The 20,595-nt window shown below is 37.7% G+C and overlaps 1 protein-coding gene across 2 annotated transcripts in view; it reads right to left on the bottom strand.

The window, feature by feature from the left end:
• The window catches only part of GRM8 (glutamate metabotropic receptor 8), a 360,387-nt gene that overhangs the window by 57,668 nt on the left and 282,124 nt on the right, over window positions 1-20,595 (bottom strand). For both annotated transcript variants that reach the window (XM_075742925.1, XM_075742922.1), the window contains exon 8: window positions 16,310-16,446. In XM_075742925.1, coding sequence (XP_075599040.1) covers window positions 16,310-16,446 — 137 coding nt within the window. The remainder of the gene's footprint in view (window positions 1-16,309; window positions 16,447-20,595) is intronic.

Below are 20,595 nucleotides of genomic sequence, written 5' to 3'. Positions count from 1 at the left end.
CTGGCAGTGGGAAGTGGTGAATGAATTCCTTGTTTTGTTTTGCTTGCATGTGTGTCTTTTGCTTTACCTATTAAACTGTCTTTCTCTCAATCCACGAGTTTTCTCACTTTTACTCTTCTGATTCTCTCCCCCATCCCAACTGGGAGAGAGTGAGCGAGCAGCTGTGTGGTGCTTAGTTGCTGTCTGAGCTTAAACCATGACAGACATTCCTAGAGGTTTGCAAAGAACATGGGATCATATCTTGTTTGGCTGAAATTCACATGGGCTGAAAATTAATGCAATCGAATAATCAGTTTGAAGAGTAGTCTGAGAAGCTTGATCAGATGCAATGACCATTAAAGGACCAGTCTGAAATACAAGTCTTTCTCTTTTTCTTTAGGAACAGAAGCACTGGTGGTTGTTACAACCCAGATGGAAGCTGATTTCTCCTAACTGTGAATCCACCTGCCTAGACACACCACTTACCACCTCTGTCTCACAGCTTCCCTAAAGGAAAACAAAGACAGTTAAACTTACTGACATTTAAATTTGAATACCTATTTACATGCTTGTATGTGTAATTATTTCTATGCATGTAGGATTTAAAATGTCCTGGACTACAGGAAGGAAGGTGATATTTATATTATTTGAAAGCAGTGCTACAGAACGGTTAAACAACTCTGGTCTTTAAGCTTAGAAATAGCCTATAGGGCTCTGATACAGTCTGACTTTCTTGGTGACCTTGGACAAATTATTTAACCTCCTTGAATCTCAACTTTGCAATTGGCTGGAGGGAAATTGTCATGCAGACAGGAGCAGTGGAAACACTTGAGTTTAAGATGTGGGTAAGAAGTTAATTAAGGATATAACTGATCTCCACCTCTCAGGTCTGGAAGGTGTTTTGCCCAGCAAGTACTTATATTTTAGGAAGCTTGATTAAAACAATTTTTACTATTAAAACTGAGCAATATTTTTTTTCAGAGAATTAATAGCAGAAACATCATAACAATCCTGTGTTTCCTCAGCATGTCAAAATCTTTCTTATCATGTTCAGTTTCCCAGAACTACAATATCACCAATCTCTGGAATTACTAAAGCTAAGACATTGTAATTTTAATGTTCTGGCCACATTCAGCTGGTCATTCTCAGCTAAGGCAAAATAATTAAAGGGAAGGATGCTCTGAGGTAATACATATAAACAGAAAGGAATGGTATAAAAAAATATAATGTTTCTTATGCTCATAAACAGAAAAGGTTAAATACTAGCCTTGCTTTATCAATGGAAGTATATTATTTAGTGTGCTGAGACTGTAATTTTACCTCAAAGAAACCAACCTCACTAGTGAAGTCAGGTAATTCATGACTGCTGAATACTTGCACAGAGGAGCATACTGTGGAAACCTTAAACAGGGAATCGTGGTACCACTGTGTCATATTTGACAGAGAGTTTTTATTAGTGCTGTACAGACTTTAAACCCCAGTCTTAAAATACTAGCCTTTGGATCTTTGAATGGTTTGGGATCTGTTTATTTTACCTTTTTTTTTTTTTTTTTTTTTTACTTTTACTTTTCTCTACCTGTGGTTTGGTTGGTCCTGATGGGCTACAGAAGTGCTGACCCTATCAGACTATTGGTACGAGAGTAGGAGGAACTGCAATGTGTTCCTTTCTTCAATTTGCCAAACAACAAATTATTAATGTGCATGGAATACCTGGAAAACAACATTTTATTCTCAGATGCCTTGGGGAGCAGACTAGCACAAAGTGCAGTGATTAGCAGGTCATCAAGTAAACAGCTACTCTAACTGCACTGTGTAACTACGAGATGGAATTCTACAGCAATCTAGTAAGTACTTCTATTCAATATAAGCTAGATTATTTTTTTTTCTTTCTTGGAATCATGAATCACAATTTTTAAGTGCCTGTTTCTGGAGTTAGTTGCTTTATTTACAAATGAGACGAAAAAACCAAACCAAACCAAAAAATCCAAACAGAAAAAAAAACCCCACAACAATTATTTCCTTAGTAATTTTATAACATAGAAATATCCTATTCCCGATTACATCAGTAGACTTCAGGTTTTTTGGAAGTGCTTTACATGGTCTATTGTCCATAGTTTGAAAATATATAATTACTATCAATGGATCAGACTGCAAATTAGATTTCCAAAGTTATTCTTTATGTAGACCATTTTCACATAGACAATCTCTATCACATATCCTTACCTAGATGTCCTCACTGCCCTTACATGTAGCTGACATGCACTTGGAGACATTTTAATGAGCATTTGTACATATAATTTATGATGTACACACAGGGATTGAAGTCATTATATGCCACTAAAAGCAGACTGTGCTATAACTTTGCTTATAATTAAGCATGTTTTAAAAGCCTCAAATTAAAAAAAAACAACCCACAGACCAAACAAAACAAAACAAAAAAACCCCAAACAACTTGTCAGAGTTAGATTCTTCTTTAAGAAAATGCTGTTTTCAGAGGAAATGTTCCACCATTGCCCTTTTTTGTCAAATGATAGGTTTCAACCAGATCTAGTACTGAGACCATTTGAACCATAAGGCTTGAAAGTACTTTTTTCTTCCTGCAGTTGATCATGCAGAAATAGCCTGCAAGTATACTTCAAAAAACTTAGTGCTCTGAGAAAAGAAAATGAGCCTAGATCTGGCAAAGAGTTTTTTAACGTCACTTTCTTTGTGCTTGGGGAATCTTCTCAGTTCTGCCCAAGATCCACGCCACCACTGGTTTAATGGACTAGTTGCATTTCTTGATGAAGCTTTTAATACCCATAACAAACATCCTCCCTCTCAAATCTGTTGCTTTTATTTACAGTTACCTAAGTTAGTTTGACTCAGGCCTGTCCCAAGTCCAGTGCTCCATATTTCCCTCTGTGCTGTTTTTGGCTGGGACAGGGTTAATTTTCTTCATAGTAGCTAGTATGGGGCTGTGGTTTGGGTTTGTGCTGAAAACAGTGTTGATATAACCCAGGGATGGTTTCGTTCCTGCTGAGCAGTGCTTACACAGAGCCAAGGCCTTTTCTGCCTCTCACACCACCCCACCAGCGAGGAGGCTGGGGGGGCACAAGGAGTTGGGAGGGGACACAGCCGGGACAGCTGACCCCAACTGACCCAAGGGATATTCCATACCATATGGTGTCATGCTCAGCATATAAAGCTGGGGGAAAGTTGGCTGGGGGACTGAGTGGGCATTGGTCAGTTGGTGGTGAGGAATTGTTTTTCGTTTGCATCACTTGTCTTTTCCTCTCTTTGTTTTTTTTCCTTTTCATTATTATTATTATTTTTCAATTATTAAACTGTTCTTATCTCAGCCTAGGAATTTTCTCCCTTTACCCTTCTAATTCTCTTCCCCCTGCCATCCTGCTGGGAAGAGGAGGTGAGCGAGTAGCTGTGTGGTGCTCAATTGCCGGCCGGGGTTAAACCACGACATGAAGGAACTGAATGAAGAGAGCAGGGCAATTTTGCATCTATTTCCTGAGCTTTCCATCCAAGCATAAGCGGCAGCAAGAGAGAGAGCACAAATGCAGTAACTTCACCACCGATGTCTCAAAGAATAACAGAAAACAGAGCTGGAATATCCTGTGACCCTGTGCTTCTCGGTTTCTAAACAGTGTTTCAGTAAAGTGAAGCACTTGAAATTTTGAGCAAAGTTGCCCTCCTCTCAGCAGCCTCGTACCTTAATTGGCTGTGACAGAGGAACAGACAAGCTCTCTTGAAACGTAGGGATCAAATTTATTTCCCTGTCTCAAGAAAAGAGGCACTATACCTAAACCATTCCTGACATATTTGTCCAACCAGTTTTTAGGAAAAAAAGCTGTTAATATGTGTAGTACATTCTACCCTGAAGCACTGCAAAATCCTAAACACTGGGATGTATATTTTGACATTCCTTTAAGGTGGTTTTCCACTATAATAGTTCATATCTTCTTTGCCAGCTCCTCTTAGTGAACAGTGAGATCTATCCATGATAATAATTTTGAATTTTCAGCACTACATAAACAAAAGAAAAATCACACTGGCCCTTTAAACATAGTGCCAGCCAGGTAACAAAATGACATATAAAAAGCCTGAAAATCTGAAGTAGTTCAGAACTGGCAGAAAATAGCCTGTGTTTTACACTGAGGTTTTCAGCAGCAGGGGAAGAGCTCTCTCTGCCAAGTCTATGCTGCTGCTTAGAATGAAGAGTCAATAATTAAACTGAAAATTCTGTGGAGAGACTTAGTGATCTGGTGTGCAAAAAACAAACATGTGGAAGAAGTTTAGGCTAGGAAAAATACCACACAGTGCATTTAATCAGAAAAGGGAGGGGAGGGGGGGAGGGAATCCTTATTACTAAGGAAAGAAAGATGAACACATTCAAAATGAGAGTACTTCAGGAAGTCAGGAGGTTTCATATGGAATGAACTTATTGAGATTTATTCTACAATACTAAAGAACTGGCTGAGGAGATAGAAAGCTCTTGAGACTTCAGGGGAAGTATGGAAAACTTGCAAATGGGAAACCTAGTGCTTATGCTCAGAAAAGGAGGGGAAAGAAGCAGCCAGGGAATTATCAATCATTCAGTTTAACTTGAATTCCCAGAAAGATCCTGAAAGAAATAAATAATCATATTTCAAAAACAAACAGAGAAAACAAACTAGACAAATAACAGCCAAAAGGGATCTGTCAACAATGAGCTGTCACATTTCCTTCAGTGAGAAGGTAACAGGCATCGTGGATGAGAGGCAAGCAGCTAGGTGTCATTTATCTTAATATTAGAAAGATTTTTGACACCATCTCAAATTACACTCTCAGTCATAAGCACCCTATTGAAACAGATCTAGCCCCTAAGGGCTAGGTGCAAATTATATCAGAAAGCTGTGGGAAGATAAAATTTATCATTGATTCACTGTCAGAATGAAAGGGATGGTACAGGGTGGGGCCTGGAGAGGTCTATTCTTAGTCTGCTATTATTCAATACTTGTAATAACCACTCAATGCAGTTTGGATGATAAAATAGAGTATATGGTGATCAAATTTGGGCAATAACACTGGGAAAGGTTGAAGTTATGCTGAAGGTCAGGACACTTATTCCAAATGGTACTGCAGAAAGTCTGAAGAAAAGGAGCATGCAGTTTACCAGGGACAGCTAACAGGTAACACATTATGGGTCACGAGGGACAGAAAGATAGCAGCTCTTCAGAAAAAAAGAGATCTCAGGGCTCTAGTGGATTATAGAATGGTGAACCAATGTCACACTGTTGCAAAAGGGGCAAATGCTATCCTGAGGAATACAGATAGATAATCTTTCCCCTCTACTCTGCACTCATGAGTACATGAAATGATGTTTCTCCTGCACCAGTAAGCCTTAAGCCAGAGCACTTTGTGAAGGCTGGATTATTGTGTTTCAGTTTGAAGGAGAATCAAATGGAGAGTCCAGAGGAAATCAGCAAAGATCAGAAGTGTGTCTAGAAAACATGACCTATGTGACTAAATTGAAGAAATTCAGGTTGCATAGCCTGAAGAAATAGCACAGCCTAGGGGGTAAAACAACAGTCTTTGAATACATGAAAAGGATGAGGATGTGCTCAATGTATACTGAATAAAATAAGAAGTAACGGGCTTAAATTATAGCAATGGGGAGTAAAGTTACGTATTTATAAGACACTTCAGAGTGATAAGGGTAGTTAAAAAATGGAAGAAAACGCCTTCGGAGGCCTGTAAAGCCTTCATCCTTGGAGTAATATAAGTATCAAAGATGCTAACTTTATACAAGGGCTAGATAGTTTCTTGAGATCCCTGTAGCTGTCTTCTATAGTGCTAGGGCAGATTTCAGGTGTTAACTATTTTGAGCACAAATAAAAAACTAAGATCATAACTAGGCCAGATAAATAGAAAAATTTCAGTGTATTCTCATGACAGCTAAATTCTTTAGACTGCCTTTTGCGGTTTTACAGAATACCTATTTGAGAAACCAATATTTTATATTTGTAAGAATAAAGTAAATAAGAAATGCTGATGATCATACTTTTCCTACTTCATGGCTAATTACTGGTGCATTTTAAATATTGTTATGGGTAAACCTCCTGTATTGCTTTTGGTTACAGGGAAAATACTTCTCTGAGAAATGGTAGGGAAAGAAGGTCTAAGTAAAAGAAATCACCACTGTCACAATAGTAAACTGTTTTCCACATAGACATAAAGGATTATAAATCAGTTTGGGAAGTATTAAGCAGCTGTTATGTAAAAAAAAGTCCAATCTGAAGTCTTACATGTGAATGTAAAGCTCTCCAAGGATTCATTGTAAAGCTGTCCTTACCCACTAATGTGATGCACAACCTGAAGCAGCAGAAGATCCTAAATAGTAACTAATAAGTTTATTAACTAATAAATCTGTCATGGCATTCTTCTAGAGCTGTTGCTAAAGACTCACAGTCTTGCATTCACGTAGGAAACTTAGAGTGTAGGAGTTCAGTTGCTTGTCTCGCTCCCAGCATTTGCTCAAGGCATACAGGAAGCCTACCTTTGAGAGGATTACTAGCAAATCAAACAAAACAAACTAACAAAAGCCAGAAAACTTAAGGAATGATGGCTGAAGGAGATCTTGGGAGTACTCCTCTGGCCCCATCTCTGAATCGACTATGCAAATCAGTCTGTACAGCTCACCTGCTCCAACCAGCCCATAGCACTGGAGACTGCCCAGCCTCCCAGGCAATGCAGCTCAGTGCTTAATTATCCTCATTAGAATCTTCCAGCATGTCTGCATTAAATCTCTCTTACTGTAATCCACTACTTCTCCTAATAGCCAAATTAACTATGAATAACAGTTTGTTCTTTTCCTGAATAATCTTTTCTGTATTGAAAGAGATTAACATAACTCCCCTCAGTTCAGTCTTCTCCAGACTAAACAATCCTAGTTTGCTCAACCTTTCCCTACAGGCATACTTTTAGATAGCTGATCATAATCATTGCTTGCAGCTGGACTCTCTCCAGCTACTCTACTTTTTGAAGTGAAGTCACAGTTCTGCTCACGAGGTCATAGCACTGGGAAAGAGCCAATATGGATTACATCACAAATCTAGGAGTGCCTTACTGCAATGGCCTCTGGTGATGCAAATCTTCTCAGTTAAGCACTCCAAAGCCATTGCTTAGCTATATGCCTATGCTTTCCATAAAGAGGGTCTCGCTTCAATTCATGGAGTTACTGGAAACATTACTGCAACTCTCCCTAGTTGATCCAGTCATTCCGAGCACATCCTATTGTTCCACTCAATGCCAGATCTGTTTATTGTGAGCTGAAGTTACAATGAGATTAGCTATGCATTCTTCATTCCCTGCCTTAAGCTGTACTATCACAATATCACCACTAAAACCAGTGATACCATTTTGGAAATGGGGAAAATAATTCACTACCCGTCTTTAAATAATTTTTTTAAAAAAGTGTTTGGGGATTTATCAGGATGAAAAGTCCTGGGTAAATATTAGATGACTGTCCTAAATAAATGAAATTAATACTACTGCAAGATGAAATGAAATTACAGCAAAGCAAACAGAAAAAAATAATCATATAGTAATGTACTGCTAACTGCTGGTTATTTCTCATATCATAAGCACTGAATGTCTCTTTCGTTCTCCATTTAATGATTTTTAATTTAGTAATAGACTGCCATTATGTAACACAAATGAACAATAATTAAAGTCATTTAATCTACCATTTTTGCTTTTAAGCACGAATATTTTGCTTCTAGGTTTAAAGGGCAACTCAATCTTTAAATTATAATACATATATAAATTTCTGTGTGGGAGAGTAGAAAGACGGAAGAGACTGGGGAACAAACATGCTGATACTCCATGTTTCACACCGGTACCTCACAAAGCAATTCACTTCAGACTTGCTGCAAGCCATGCATAATCCAAACTACCTGCTATGCCCAGAAGCTGTTTGTCTATGCTAGAAGTCACAACATTAGCTGGTACCAGGGGAGCAGATAACCCTGCTCTGAAGTCCTATATACGAATGCAGAACTTTCCAGGAATACATATAAATGCTCCTAATTTTTAATTGTTCTATCACTGCACACTTGTTTCTATTGTGAAAGAGAAAAAATATTATTTTAAACACAAATTATTTATTTTATTTGTGATGCATGGCAAGGCCTCCTTTCTGTTTTTTTTGGGGGGAAAAAAAACCCAAAACAAAAAACAAACAAACAAACAAAAAAACAACCAAAAACCCAAAAATACTCCACGGTCCTGTTGGCTATGGCTATTTAAAGAACAGTTCATTCTAATCATAACACTTCTTGCAAAGCATGATCACAAAAAACTATAAAATAGCTACCATCTACTCAAGAATCCTGTGACAAATTCACAGCCAAGCGTGCAACTGCAACCCCATGCTTCATTTGAGAAACCTGACTTTCACTCACCCTGACAAGGTGGGAAAAAAAATCCCTATTCATCCTAACTCTCAAGCATTGGCAATCTGATATCATTCTAATGAAGAACAAATGTGTATCCAAATTCAGGATATTTTTAGCAGCTCTCTTCTTTCTATTTTGTTTTTTTCTCTAGAGAATCAGCCAAGATGTCTGGTTCAATAAGGGGAAAAAAAAAAAAAAAAAAGACTATTAGGACCAACAAAGTAAAAACCTTCAGAGGCAAGAAAAGTTGTCATTCTTCTCGAGTTCTTTGAAGGTCATTGGTTCTTGAATCCAAGTGCTGTTCTGATTTTCAGTCATGTCTGAAATAGCATCTGTTCTACTACAGGCATATCTAAAAATCATTTAATGCTTTTTCAGCATCTGTATTCAACTTATTTCCATCCTACCTCAATGTAATTTTTTAATGAAAAATAAAATCTGCAACCTTTCAAAATCATAAAGTCCCAATTTTTTTCCATGTTTTGTGTATTTTGTTGTCTTGTCTACAGTCTGCATCCACTGTGGCCTACTGTTAACTGATCTCTTCAGTCTAGTATTTGTCCTTTGTGACTACAAGTTTCATATTGACTTCAGACTCTGACAGTAGAGAAGAATAAATCCTGAGTGATACTTATTGACCAGTTGTACTGGTTTTGGCTGGGGTAGAGTTAATTTTCTTCACAGTAGCTAGTATAGGGCTGTGGTTTGGATTTGTGCTGAAAACAGTGTTGATAACCCAGGGATGGTTTCGTTCCTGCTGAGCAGTGCTTACACAGAGCCAAGGCCTCTTCTGCCTCTCACACCATTCCACCAGCGAGGAGGCTGGGGGTGAACAAGGAGTTGGGAGGGGACACAGCTGGGACAGCTGAGCCCAACTGACCAAGGGGATATTCCATACTATATGGTGTCATGCTTAGCATATAAAGCTGGGGGAAGAAGAAGGAAGTGGGGGGATGTTTGCAGTGATGGTGTTTGTCTTCCCAAGTAACCATTATGTATAATGGAGCCCTGCTTTCCTGGAGATGGCTGAACACCTGCCTGGCAGTGGGAAGTGGTAAATGAATTCCTTGTTTTGCTTTGCTTGTGCATCCAGCTCTTGCTTTCCCTATTAAACTCTCTTTATGTCAACCCACGAGTTTTCTCACTTTTAGTCTTCCAGTTCTCTCCCCTATCTCACCATAGAGAGGAGTGAGCAAGCAGCTGTGGGTTACCAGCTGGGGTTAAACCAGAGACCAGTGGCTAAGATCAGGACTAGCTTTGTAAAACCTAAGTAGTCTTCTAAAAACCTGTGTTGGATCTGGCTGAGCTGGAGTTAATTTTCCCCACAGCAGCCCCCACAGTGCTGTGCTGCTCATTGGCAGCCAGCAAGGTGTTGGTAACACACCAGGGTTTGGGCTACTGCTGAGCAGCGCTGGCACAGCACCAGGGCTGTCTCTCCAACATCCCCCCCCTCACCCATAGACTGGGGATGGGCAAGGTCTTGGGAGGGGACACAGCCAGGACAGCTGACCCAAACTGACCAAAGGGATATTCCATACCGTATGACATCTGCTCAGCAATAAAAGCTAAGAGAAAGGAGGAGGAAGGGGGGGCATTCATTATTTACAATGTTTGTCTTCTGGAGAACTGCTACGTGCACTGAAGCCCTGCTTCCCTGGAAGTGGCCTGACATTGCCTGATGCTGGGAAGTAGAGAATAAATCTTTTGGTTTTCCTTTGCTTCTGTGTGTGACCTTTTCTTTCGCTTTATTAAACTGCCTTTATCTTGACCCACAAGGTTTTTTTCCATCTTATTTTCTCCCCTCCCTGTCCTGCTGAGGAGGGGAGCAATAGAGCAGCTTGGTGGACACCTGTGGTCCAGCCAAGGTCAGCCCACCACAAAATAGTCTTTTTCTACTTTCAGCCCTGTGTAGAATAAAGGAAGACAGCAGTACAATTTTGAGAAGAATAGAGGAACCTAAAACATTTTTGCTTGTCTCATTGAGTTTTATTTTTATCCCAGCATCAACACTTTTCAGGCAGATAACATGGATGGAGTCTAAGATTGAACCGTACTGCCCTGTTACATATAGGCAGAAGAATACCCTGCAGACAGTATGATTGTCATATTTTGTTTATAGATATAATCATATACTGCACTAAGTGCTCCTGTTGTGTATTTCACTATAGTGTGTTTTTTTGTTAAACACAGGGCTTAGGTTCAGCAATTTGAAAACATCTATCAATTATACAACAGCTACCATGGGAAAAATGTCTCTCTGGCATCTTTAATGAAATACAGTGGCCCACAGCAAAGCTTCAAACTTATTTGCTGCAGTTAGAGAAAATATCAGAAGCTTCTTGAATCATTTTCTTTTACCATGTCACAAGAAAGGGAATTAATGCATTTTGAATCCATTCCTTCCAAAAAGAATTGACTAATGTCAGTGTTGATAGGTTGCTTCAGGATTAGATACATAATTTACAAGAGTCCTAGAAAAGACTGAATCAAATACTGATTCAAATCTTCTTGTGATACGGCTGCCTGAAGGGAAGCTCATTGTCAATGTGGGGTTCCCAATTTTTACTAGTTCACCAAACACTGTGCTTAAGGCTGATGATGATTATGGCTGTCTCTCTGATAGTTCATCACATCAGTGTAATTTTAATTTATGATTTTCTTAGTCATAAATCAAGACCATTACAGAAAAATGGATGCCCTTGAGTCATTGATATCCTCAGTGCATACACTCCATAAATCTGAATGCTTATGCATCCTATTATTTCCAAGAGAAAGTTAAAAATCTGTTATTGTGAAATTTCTCTTACCTTTCTGCAGAACTCTTGTGCTCTGGTGAAAAAAAAACCCAAACAAAAAAAAACCCAAACAAACAAACAAACAAAACCAAACCCCAAACCCAAAACCAAACAAAGAAACAAAACCAAAAAAAACCACACAAAAGTGAATTCTGTCTTAAAAAATCCACTTGAAATATACAGTGTTTGATATGCTTTGGTTTTTTCTTAAGGAATATCACATAAATGGATATCCACTCAAGCTTTTTAACTGCATCATTCAAATATCTGATTGTGAAAACACCAATAATTGTGTCTACCCACAATTGTCCCATCAAGCAAAATTGCTAACTTGGAAGAGTATGGATTTAGATCTACATATTTTTTTCAGATTAGGACCTTTAGACACAATTTGGGTAGACCAAAACAATGTATAAGCTTGAAATGAAATCTGAAGATGCTTTAAAGTATATTAAAACAGATTTTTTTTAAAAAAGTCAACATATTAAATTTTAAAATTCTTAAACATTTCCACTTTTCTTTTTCCAGCTGTTATTTAGGTTCCACAATAGAACATTTTTAAAGAGGGGAAAAAAGTCCCTCAGAAATGAACCAGAACAAACTGAATGGGTTCCTAAGGAAAGGAAACTGAGAAACTTGTTATTAAATCTTTAGGACTGGAACTATTTCCACTTGCTGCCACCAACAAAAGCCATCAGTCAACATCTCAATCTAGCCCTTATTACAACACATGTAATACAGAACAGAGTTTCTATGAGGGAATTCATTATTAATCATAAAAGGAAGTTGATTTGAAATCATAAGTGCCAGAAAAAGCAAGCTTGTTTTTAACAACTTTCCTCCTACAGAGATTACATGGTTGAGAGATCAAATTTGCTAAACCCACACATTTATAGGGAACTTTTACGTGTGACCTGGTATGCAAAATACTGTTGCAATATGAATAAAACATAACTTCTGCAGAAACAACTGCCTCTTCCTGGACTTTTATTCATTATGAAAACCAGAATATCTTTCAGAAGAAAGGATTTTAACTATCAGAGTTTCCTGAAAAAAAAGTTCTCTTTTTCTTTTGATAAAGAAAAGAAAATGAGGAAAGCAAACCACAGAAAACCCTGACAGTAAATATATAATAAATGATCAGAAGTTCTAAGGCAATTATATTTTCCTTCAAAGTGATACTAAAATTTTTTAGGGTCTGGTTATTTCCAGTACATTAAGATCATTTAAAGTCAGGCAACCTTAGAGCATAAAAGGACTTAAAAGGGGTGTAAATTTACATTGTCAGAGTCAGGTAAAGTGATAATTGTATAAAAGGCAATCAGGTTCTTTGAGATTATAGTTCAATGTTTCTAAATGTCTGCTTTCAGAGTTGCCTTGCATCTGTGAAAGACTGAGGTACCTTATTCAAACTCAAGAATCACACGAAAGTTTAAACTTTGAAGATTATGTTTCTTTTTTAGCTTCTATACTGTATCTCTCAGCATTGTCACGCGTGTGTTTGTTTTGCAAGAATTGCAAGAGTAGTACTGATCAGTAATCATGAAGTTCCTATATCTGGAAGCTATAGCTGCTTCAGAGGAAATAAGAAGTTGCCTAAAGGAGAGCATTGACGTTACTGAGGACTACAGGGAGAAACCAGCATCACAGCTAGAAGGGTCTCTGGAGCTGGTGAAGCCTGCTGACAAAGAGCCCCTCAGTGAGCATGATACAGACTCTTTATCCAGCCAGCATCAGCACTTTCTGCCTAAAGGAAAAGCTAGCACTGCACCAGGAAAGAAACAACTCTGAAGCTTGACCACAAGGACCCCGCAGAATCAGTGAAAACTTTGAGGAATCAGAGACACCAGCAAAGGAATACTCAGTCCTGAGGATCAGGGTCAGAGACAGGACCAGGGCAGGCCACCAGGTGAGGAGCCATAGCCCACACAACAGAGACTCACAGCAAAACCCAAAGGAAAAAATATCAAAGAGCATCCTAAGGAAAAAGAAAACAAAAAGGGAGGAAAAAAAAATATCAGAAAGAAGAAAGGAAACCCTCTGGTTCAATTATTTAGATGCAAGATGTGTTCTAGTCTTAGTTACAGTAATTGTTCCAAAAGTTGAACTGTACTGCAAACCCAGTACTTTCATGAATTTTTTTTTTTTCAGGCATAGAAAATAAATAAATTAATAAAAGCTATACATCTTCTGAAGCACAGTACCAGCTGTATAGATGAATACAATCTTAAACACAGTCATAGCTACAACATGTTACCACACAATTTGAAGTAGAAATATCTGTAAAAACAGGAGTAGAAGTATCTATAAAGGATATCTAGCTGGCAGAAATCCATTAAAAATCATAATTACGTGTGCCTTCATTAGGAGGAAACTGCAGGAGAAAGAAGGATACAGTGGGAAAAGTATTATATTTAAAAAGTATCTCCTTTATAGAACAGCAAAAAAGTGCTCTGTCGTCTTAAGAGTGCTTGACCTTCAATAAATATAGATGTTTCACTGAAACCAATGAAAACATCCATCGCGTTCCTCCCATTGGCAATCAAAGGCACTACCTAATTTGCAATATGATGCCTTGGAGAATTTACAATCATTCACAAAGATTACTTGGGTTTAGTACATTTTGTCTAGTGAGAGGAGGCAACAGCTTTGCCACAGCAGATCATCATGTGGCATAACAACCATTGAACCATGCTAAGTAAGTTTAATGAATCTGTAAACAGATGGAAACGAACTGTAGAACCCCTATTAAGACTTCCTTCTTCATTGTTGCTATACCAATACCTGCAGACACCAATGGAGACCAGCATCTCAAGCCCTGACAAACTTTAAGAAATATAACCCAATCTTCCCTTTAGAAATACTCCAGGCTTTATCTAAAGTTGAGAAAGTCAAGAAACAAGAGTACACCTCCTTGCCGAATCAATTCAGGGGCACCGTGCATGGGGGGATGGAGCCCCGCGTGCCTGCTCGCACCCTGGGCTGTGAGCAGGGGCTGTGCAGCAGAGCAGGGGTGGGAGAATGGGAACAGGGCCATGGCACGAGGCTGGGAGCAGAAACACCAACTGTGGAGCTGTGTGCTGGCCCGTTTGCATCTCCATGACAGAGCTTGCCCGCGAATTTGGACAACCAGTTGTGTCCAGTATAAGGAGGTGAAAAAAAGTGGTGAAAAAAGAGACAAAGAACATCCTAACACATCCATTCTTAATACGAGTTAACAAGGGGTGTCCTTACATAAATCCTTTCCTGTTAGCTTTGTGGTCAATGTGGTTAGCATGGTGTGGTTTCAGTAGTCTGAGTAGCAGCCAACTTAACCATATTTCAGAGAACTCCCTGGAGTACACATACATCAGGGAGAAATAATGGGACTGAAAAGCTACAGGCTTGATGATGAAAAATTTAGCAGCTGCGGGGGGGAGGGGGGTGTGGTGTTAGAAAAAGGCATATTGAATTGAAGCAAATTCTAAGGTAGTTTTTAGCTTCTACTATGTAACTGCTATGTTAGTACTAACATTTGTGCAAAATGTGTGTATCAGTTTTTCAGCTCACTTAACAAATACTAACTTTTCAGAAAACTGTAGCAATTATGAAGATCTGGAATGTATGCCAGAATAGTTATGATAAGGGTCTAACTCTAGTGTGTTCCAGAAATTACAATTTAGTATTAATCTTTAAACTTGTTTAACCACTTTTTTTTTTTTTTCCCCCTTTCGTGCCTTTCAACAGGCAGATATCAGGTTTGTGGAGGGAGGTAACACTGCCACACAATCTGCTACACACAGTTTCTGTTGGTGGGCTTTTTTCTAGTGGGTTGTTGTTTTTGTTTTTTTTTCTAGTTGGGTAGAGAATTAAATAAATTACTCCTTGCCAAGTAGTTATATAAATTAAACAGTAGATATGGTAAAGTGGTTTAACAGCTGTGGCTGAAAATGGGGAGCTATCATATGTGTTACTGTGGGTTGCCCTCAGATAATTATTGCGAAGTAGTCTCAACAGGAGAATTATTTGTAAATATTTACTACACTGTCCTTGTTACTCTTCTTCAGGAACCTCTCACATGGAAAACCAGAGAAGTTTGAAACCTGCTTTTTGTAGTTTGATTAAAGTCACTGAATAAAATCCCTTTGGTGAACCTGGTCATCAAATCACAGTTACCCTTCTCATCAGCTATTAGCAAAAAAACCACTTGATATTTCACATTTGCAGAGCTACCCAAATGCCTAACATATCTCAAGTAAACCCTGTAAATATTGCACAGCTAACAAGGAAACAGTTTAACTTCATTTTGCTTTTCTCATGACTGTAACTCTCCTCACATGGAGCCATCTTTTGCAGACAGAAGTGCCTTGGACCCAACAACTACTCAAGTTACAGCTGTGGCTTGATGCTTAGCTGTCATACAAATATTGCATATTCTATCTCTCAATCTTATTGGGATGGCAATTTTCAAAAACATAGTTCTATGCACAGTTGGGGCTTAACTACCACAAAACTTGCAGAACATATTAAGGCAGCAATTAGAAACACCTCCTAAGGATGGGCAAGTTGTTGTGTCTTTTGTTTCTTCTGCTATTAAGTAATAAGGGACTATACTAATCATAGTTAACGATATAGAAAAAAATCCAAATTCTCCCTTTATTTTCAAGAAATATTTTTATTGCAGTAGTTCATCATCCCAGTGTTTCAACTACATCAGCCAAACTTCTCTTTTACTAAATATGTTTCCATCCCCTTATGTTATTTGAAATACCTGGGCAATATATATGTACCCATCATTTTGTCTGACACATTCTTTTGAAGGATGGGTTACTATTTCCCTGCCTAACTTCATAATCAGTCTGAGGAACATCAGATACATAATGATTCTAAAATATCATTTAAAGGAGCAGGTAAATATACAAACCAACCTACTTTAAAATATAAAGAATTTGGGTCAGATTATTGTGCTATATCTTTTACTGACTTCTCAAGAAGAGAATAGCAGAGCTTTCTTTTGCCAGCTGACAGAGAAGAAATCATCAACATTTTTGAAGTGTTTTGAAATAATTTAATATTCAAACGAGTATTCTCTAATGTTAGCATCATAATCAAACCAGTACTTACATTTAAATGAAGTTGGTTAGTCCACTGACCAATTACTTTGTATTCTGTACTCTTGTTGGTGATTTGATACTGAAAAATATCATAGCGTCCAGGAGCATCTCCATTTTCATTGAAGATAACAGGTGTTCCAGCACTCCCTGAAAAAAAATTAAAAAGCAATTAGGATAAATACCTTTAAAGCAATTTTCCAGAAAATATATTTTGGAGGAAAAATACTAATTAGAGATTGAGCAGGTTCTTCGTAATGCAAGGCTAGTATGGTAATAAACCCAAAAACCTCACAAAGAGAAAATGTGTGTTATTATCATCATCACAAAATCTACCCTATGAGTTAACTAAAACAATTTTAAAATATAATCTTTTGTAATCTTTTTGGTTGGTTGGTTGTATGGGGTTTTTTGGGTATGTATATTACAGAACATTAGGAAATTCTGTCATAAAACAGAAGTGGAGAAACTCCCTTTGACTGGCAGAAGGACACAATTTCACTTTAGGATGTGAATACAGCGCAGTAGGCACAAAACATCAGACTTCTAATGAACTTCATAAAGAATTTTCCTGTTAAGTATGAAAACAAAAATTAATATCATCAACTTAGGAGCCAATGCTCATAAAAGACCTTGAGATGCAAGTGTCTAAATCTGGTCACAGTTAACGTGATCAGTTTCTAGCACTGACCACCTGTGTAAAAGTGTTTTATCAAAAGAAATTAAGGATCGCAGCTGTGCTTGTTGCTCTCTCGTCTATACATGACACTGTCTGACAGAAAGGGCCATTTCTGAAGCTGTCAAAAGTTATAAATTGACACTCTGTTCTTACTTCGATCAACAAAATGTTCAAAGATTGAAAACTACACGTCTACCCTGGCAACTAGTCCAGCCAAATTAGAACATATTTTGATGAATTCCCTCAAGGTCACATGAAGGATCTGCACTCCTGCAGAGACTTTTCAAAGTCATACAAAAAGAATGTCCTTTTCACCCATTCCCCAAATTCAGATGTATACATGAATCATGCTTATAGTCAAGGTCTATTGACGACAAATTCAAGTATGTTAAAGTTCTATTTCAGTTACTGGAGAATGAAATCTATTTTTACTGGGGGAAAAAAACAAACCACCACACACCCCACTCCCCAATGTTTTCACATTTCTCCATATGAACAACCAAGAAAAGGAGAATATGCAGTTCATAGTAAATTCCTACAGTATGACTTGTTAATGTAGCGCCTAGAGGCACTAAGTCCACTGTGAGTGGTTTCCAGAAAAAAAAAGCTTGAAATTCTGGGTACATATCAAGCAGAAGGTAGCCATTAGAAGTGGGAACATCAATCTATATACCCCAGAATTTCAGCATAAATACTTTTTCTTGTATGTCTGTCTGTCTCCTGTAAAGTAATTTGTTCTCTTGTTTCGTATAGCAGCTTTCATACAGAACTGAAATCCAGTGAAATAAACAGTACTTTGAGAGTCACAAGTGACACATTAACTACTGTGCCAGTTTCACAGTTCTGCCAGCAAAACTCTGGCTGCAAAAATTAGATGTAAGTAACCATGGAAGAGGAATATCAAAAAATTGTGTGTGATAAATACTTAAGACCTCATGAAGATACAAGAGACTCAACATAAAATTTTTGAAAGCTCTTCGTGCTTTGCTCCCAATTCCTTTGACAGAATGGAGGGCAAGAAAAATGCCAGTTTACAATCTTCCAAGCAATAAAATTATTCTTCACTGCTCAAATAGCAGGTTGATCCAATAAATTTCTTCCACCCAATAAACACATACTCAATTGTTGTTGGTATGGAGGTATGTAGGTAACCTTCAAAATATTATTCTCAAGTAATGGTGGAATTCATCTTTCCACTCAACAGCATTTAAAGAGCTCATGGAAAGAATAGCTATATTTTACCAACAGATACGAAATGTCCTTTGTATCCCCTAAGACCAATGGGAACTTCAGACACTCTTATGCCCAGCAATACCAGTGTGAGCTTATAATCTATTGCTGGTTTTAGAAATGCCATTGTACAAAGAGACAGACTATAGTACAGGCCAGAAACATCTTTCTCTTTGATGCAGTCGTGTTCTCAGCTAGAGCATAACAGCATCTCATGCTATGCACCTCAGTTGACAGGGATGCAGCATCCTGCTGAATGCAGCTGCCACTCCGAATCCAACAAGGTCTTTCTCATATAGCAGAAGTTAAAACAACCTTTGCCAAGTTAATAAAGTTAAGCTTGTTAAAACCGGGAATAAGCCACAGAAGAATCAGTCCCCCAAACCCTGGGAAGAATGTACTATATCTCTGTTGAGTAACACATTTTTAGAAAGTACAGTTACAGTCACAGTGCCTGCTGTAAAGTAAATTTGATAATGTGCTAGCAATGCTGCCATAACTAGTAGATACTGTGAGCAAGCAGTAAGAGACCATTATTTTCACCTATATCTTATGATTTATATATGTCTTTCAGTTCATTGTTGCTTTGTGGAATGAAACATTTAATGGACCTAAAACAAGGAGGCATGCATGGCTGGATTGTGCTAATAAACCATTAACCACATACCCAGGAAAGCAAAGCTTAAAGGCATTTGAAGAGAAACTGGGGATTTTAGCAAGTGTTCCCAAATTTATGAATGCAATATGGTAGCAGAAGCCTTGAAAGTGTAAGGACAGATTGAAACTAGAGGCCTCAAGGATATAAACAAATCATCAACAGTTAATTAGTGCTCTTAAAAGAATGTTAATCTCATCTGAAGAAAAATACACCCTGATGATCTAGATTAACAGTTTGCCTGAGAATGGATAGCCCACAAAATGAAAAGGTTTGCTAAGAAAATATACTTTGTTGGATAGTCCATCAAATTAAAGTGAATACTTCTGTGGAGAAACTGATTAACACTGTATAAAGATCAGATTATTAAACTGTGTGGAGAAACATTGTAGCTGACCATGAATAATAGCATAGGTGGAAACACATCTAGATTCGGTCTATAACGAATATACATATATACATATATATAACGAATATAACAAATACCATTGAATTGTGCAAATGCCTCTTTATTTGACAACCATATATGCAGAATTGAGCACTCTTGATATTCTGTACTGTGTTGCCATGTAGGCTTATACTGTACCAGTACCCTTACAGGGAATTGCATCTTAGAAAAAGTTTAAGACATTGACTGTTTAATTGCTCCACTTAATGGTCATTGAGGACTGGCTGCTAAATCTAATCCAAATGCAACACACTGTGGAGAGCAAGTAATATACAATATACCACTGACCTGAGGTAGTGAGCCCAGGCTATATAAATTCCAGTTTAGACAAAATGATTTTGGGAAACTACACTAAATAGTTCTTCAATAGGATAGTTATCTTGGAGAATGAACTTGGATATCCTCATCCAGGAACCATATTTATTGGGCACCATCATAGGAAAAATGATGCTTTTGCTTAGGAAAAATGTCCCTGTAATGCTAGTGTAGACCACCTCAGGGAATACAAAGCAGCCCACATTTTTAACAATAATTTCACTAATTTCACTAATTTCTTTTCATAATTTGTCAGCAATCATTTAACAGGGCAGTTAAAGAGCAGTGAAGGAACAATGTCTTTGAGTCTTTATTATTCTCTGTGTGGTTATGTTGCCATGCATAATTTTAACCCATGATTGACTCAGGTAATTATATTCAATCTGTCGCCAGCTTAACTAAGTTTTTAAAATATTCTGGATGCCTAAAATAGAAGTACATGGTAGAATTTCAAGAATATATTAATAAGCTTGGCTAACCATGGAAAATCATATGTGAAGCTTCATCTTAATCTTTTTTTGTTTTTTTAATATATAAACTAACTTGTACTTAAGTTAGTAACTTACAAGTTACTAGATTTTGAGATCTATTTCTGAAGTCTCTCTTTGCTGAGCAAGTCCAGAATACTTTTAGAAAGTCTTTTTTTTTTTTTTTCTTTTTTTTTTTTCTTATAGCTGTAGAAGGATAAGTGGAAGGAAATTTTCAAATTTCATAAAAAAACATTGTTCAACAAGTTTACAGGCTTGTTTTGAAATCAAATTCTATTGCAGTTAAAAAGGTAAATGAAAGAGCAAAATGCAGCTTATTAAATATCCTTAGTCTGCAAAGGAAAGACCAGCAGTTCAGTGTCATGGTTAGTGTAGAGTGACAGTGTTCATTTCCCTTTACAGGATCTACTGAAGAAAAAGGGGCAAAAGGAATGAGATACAGTGAGAAACATGTGGAAACAGAGCTCCAACCGTTCTGCTCCTA

The sequence above is a fragment of the Balearica regulorum genome, chromosome 1 (genome assembly GCF_011004875.1).
Source record: "Balearica regulorum gibbericeps isolate bBalReg1 chromosome 1, bBalReg1.pri, whole genome shotgun sequence".
In the NCBI taxonomy this organism is placed as follows: Eukaryota; Metazoa; Chordata; class Aves; order Gruiformes; family Gruidae; genus Balearica; species Balearica regulorum.
This window is presented reverse-complemented; position numbering and strand designations above follow the sequence as displayed.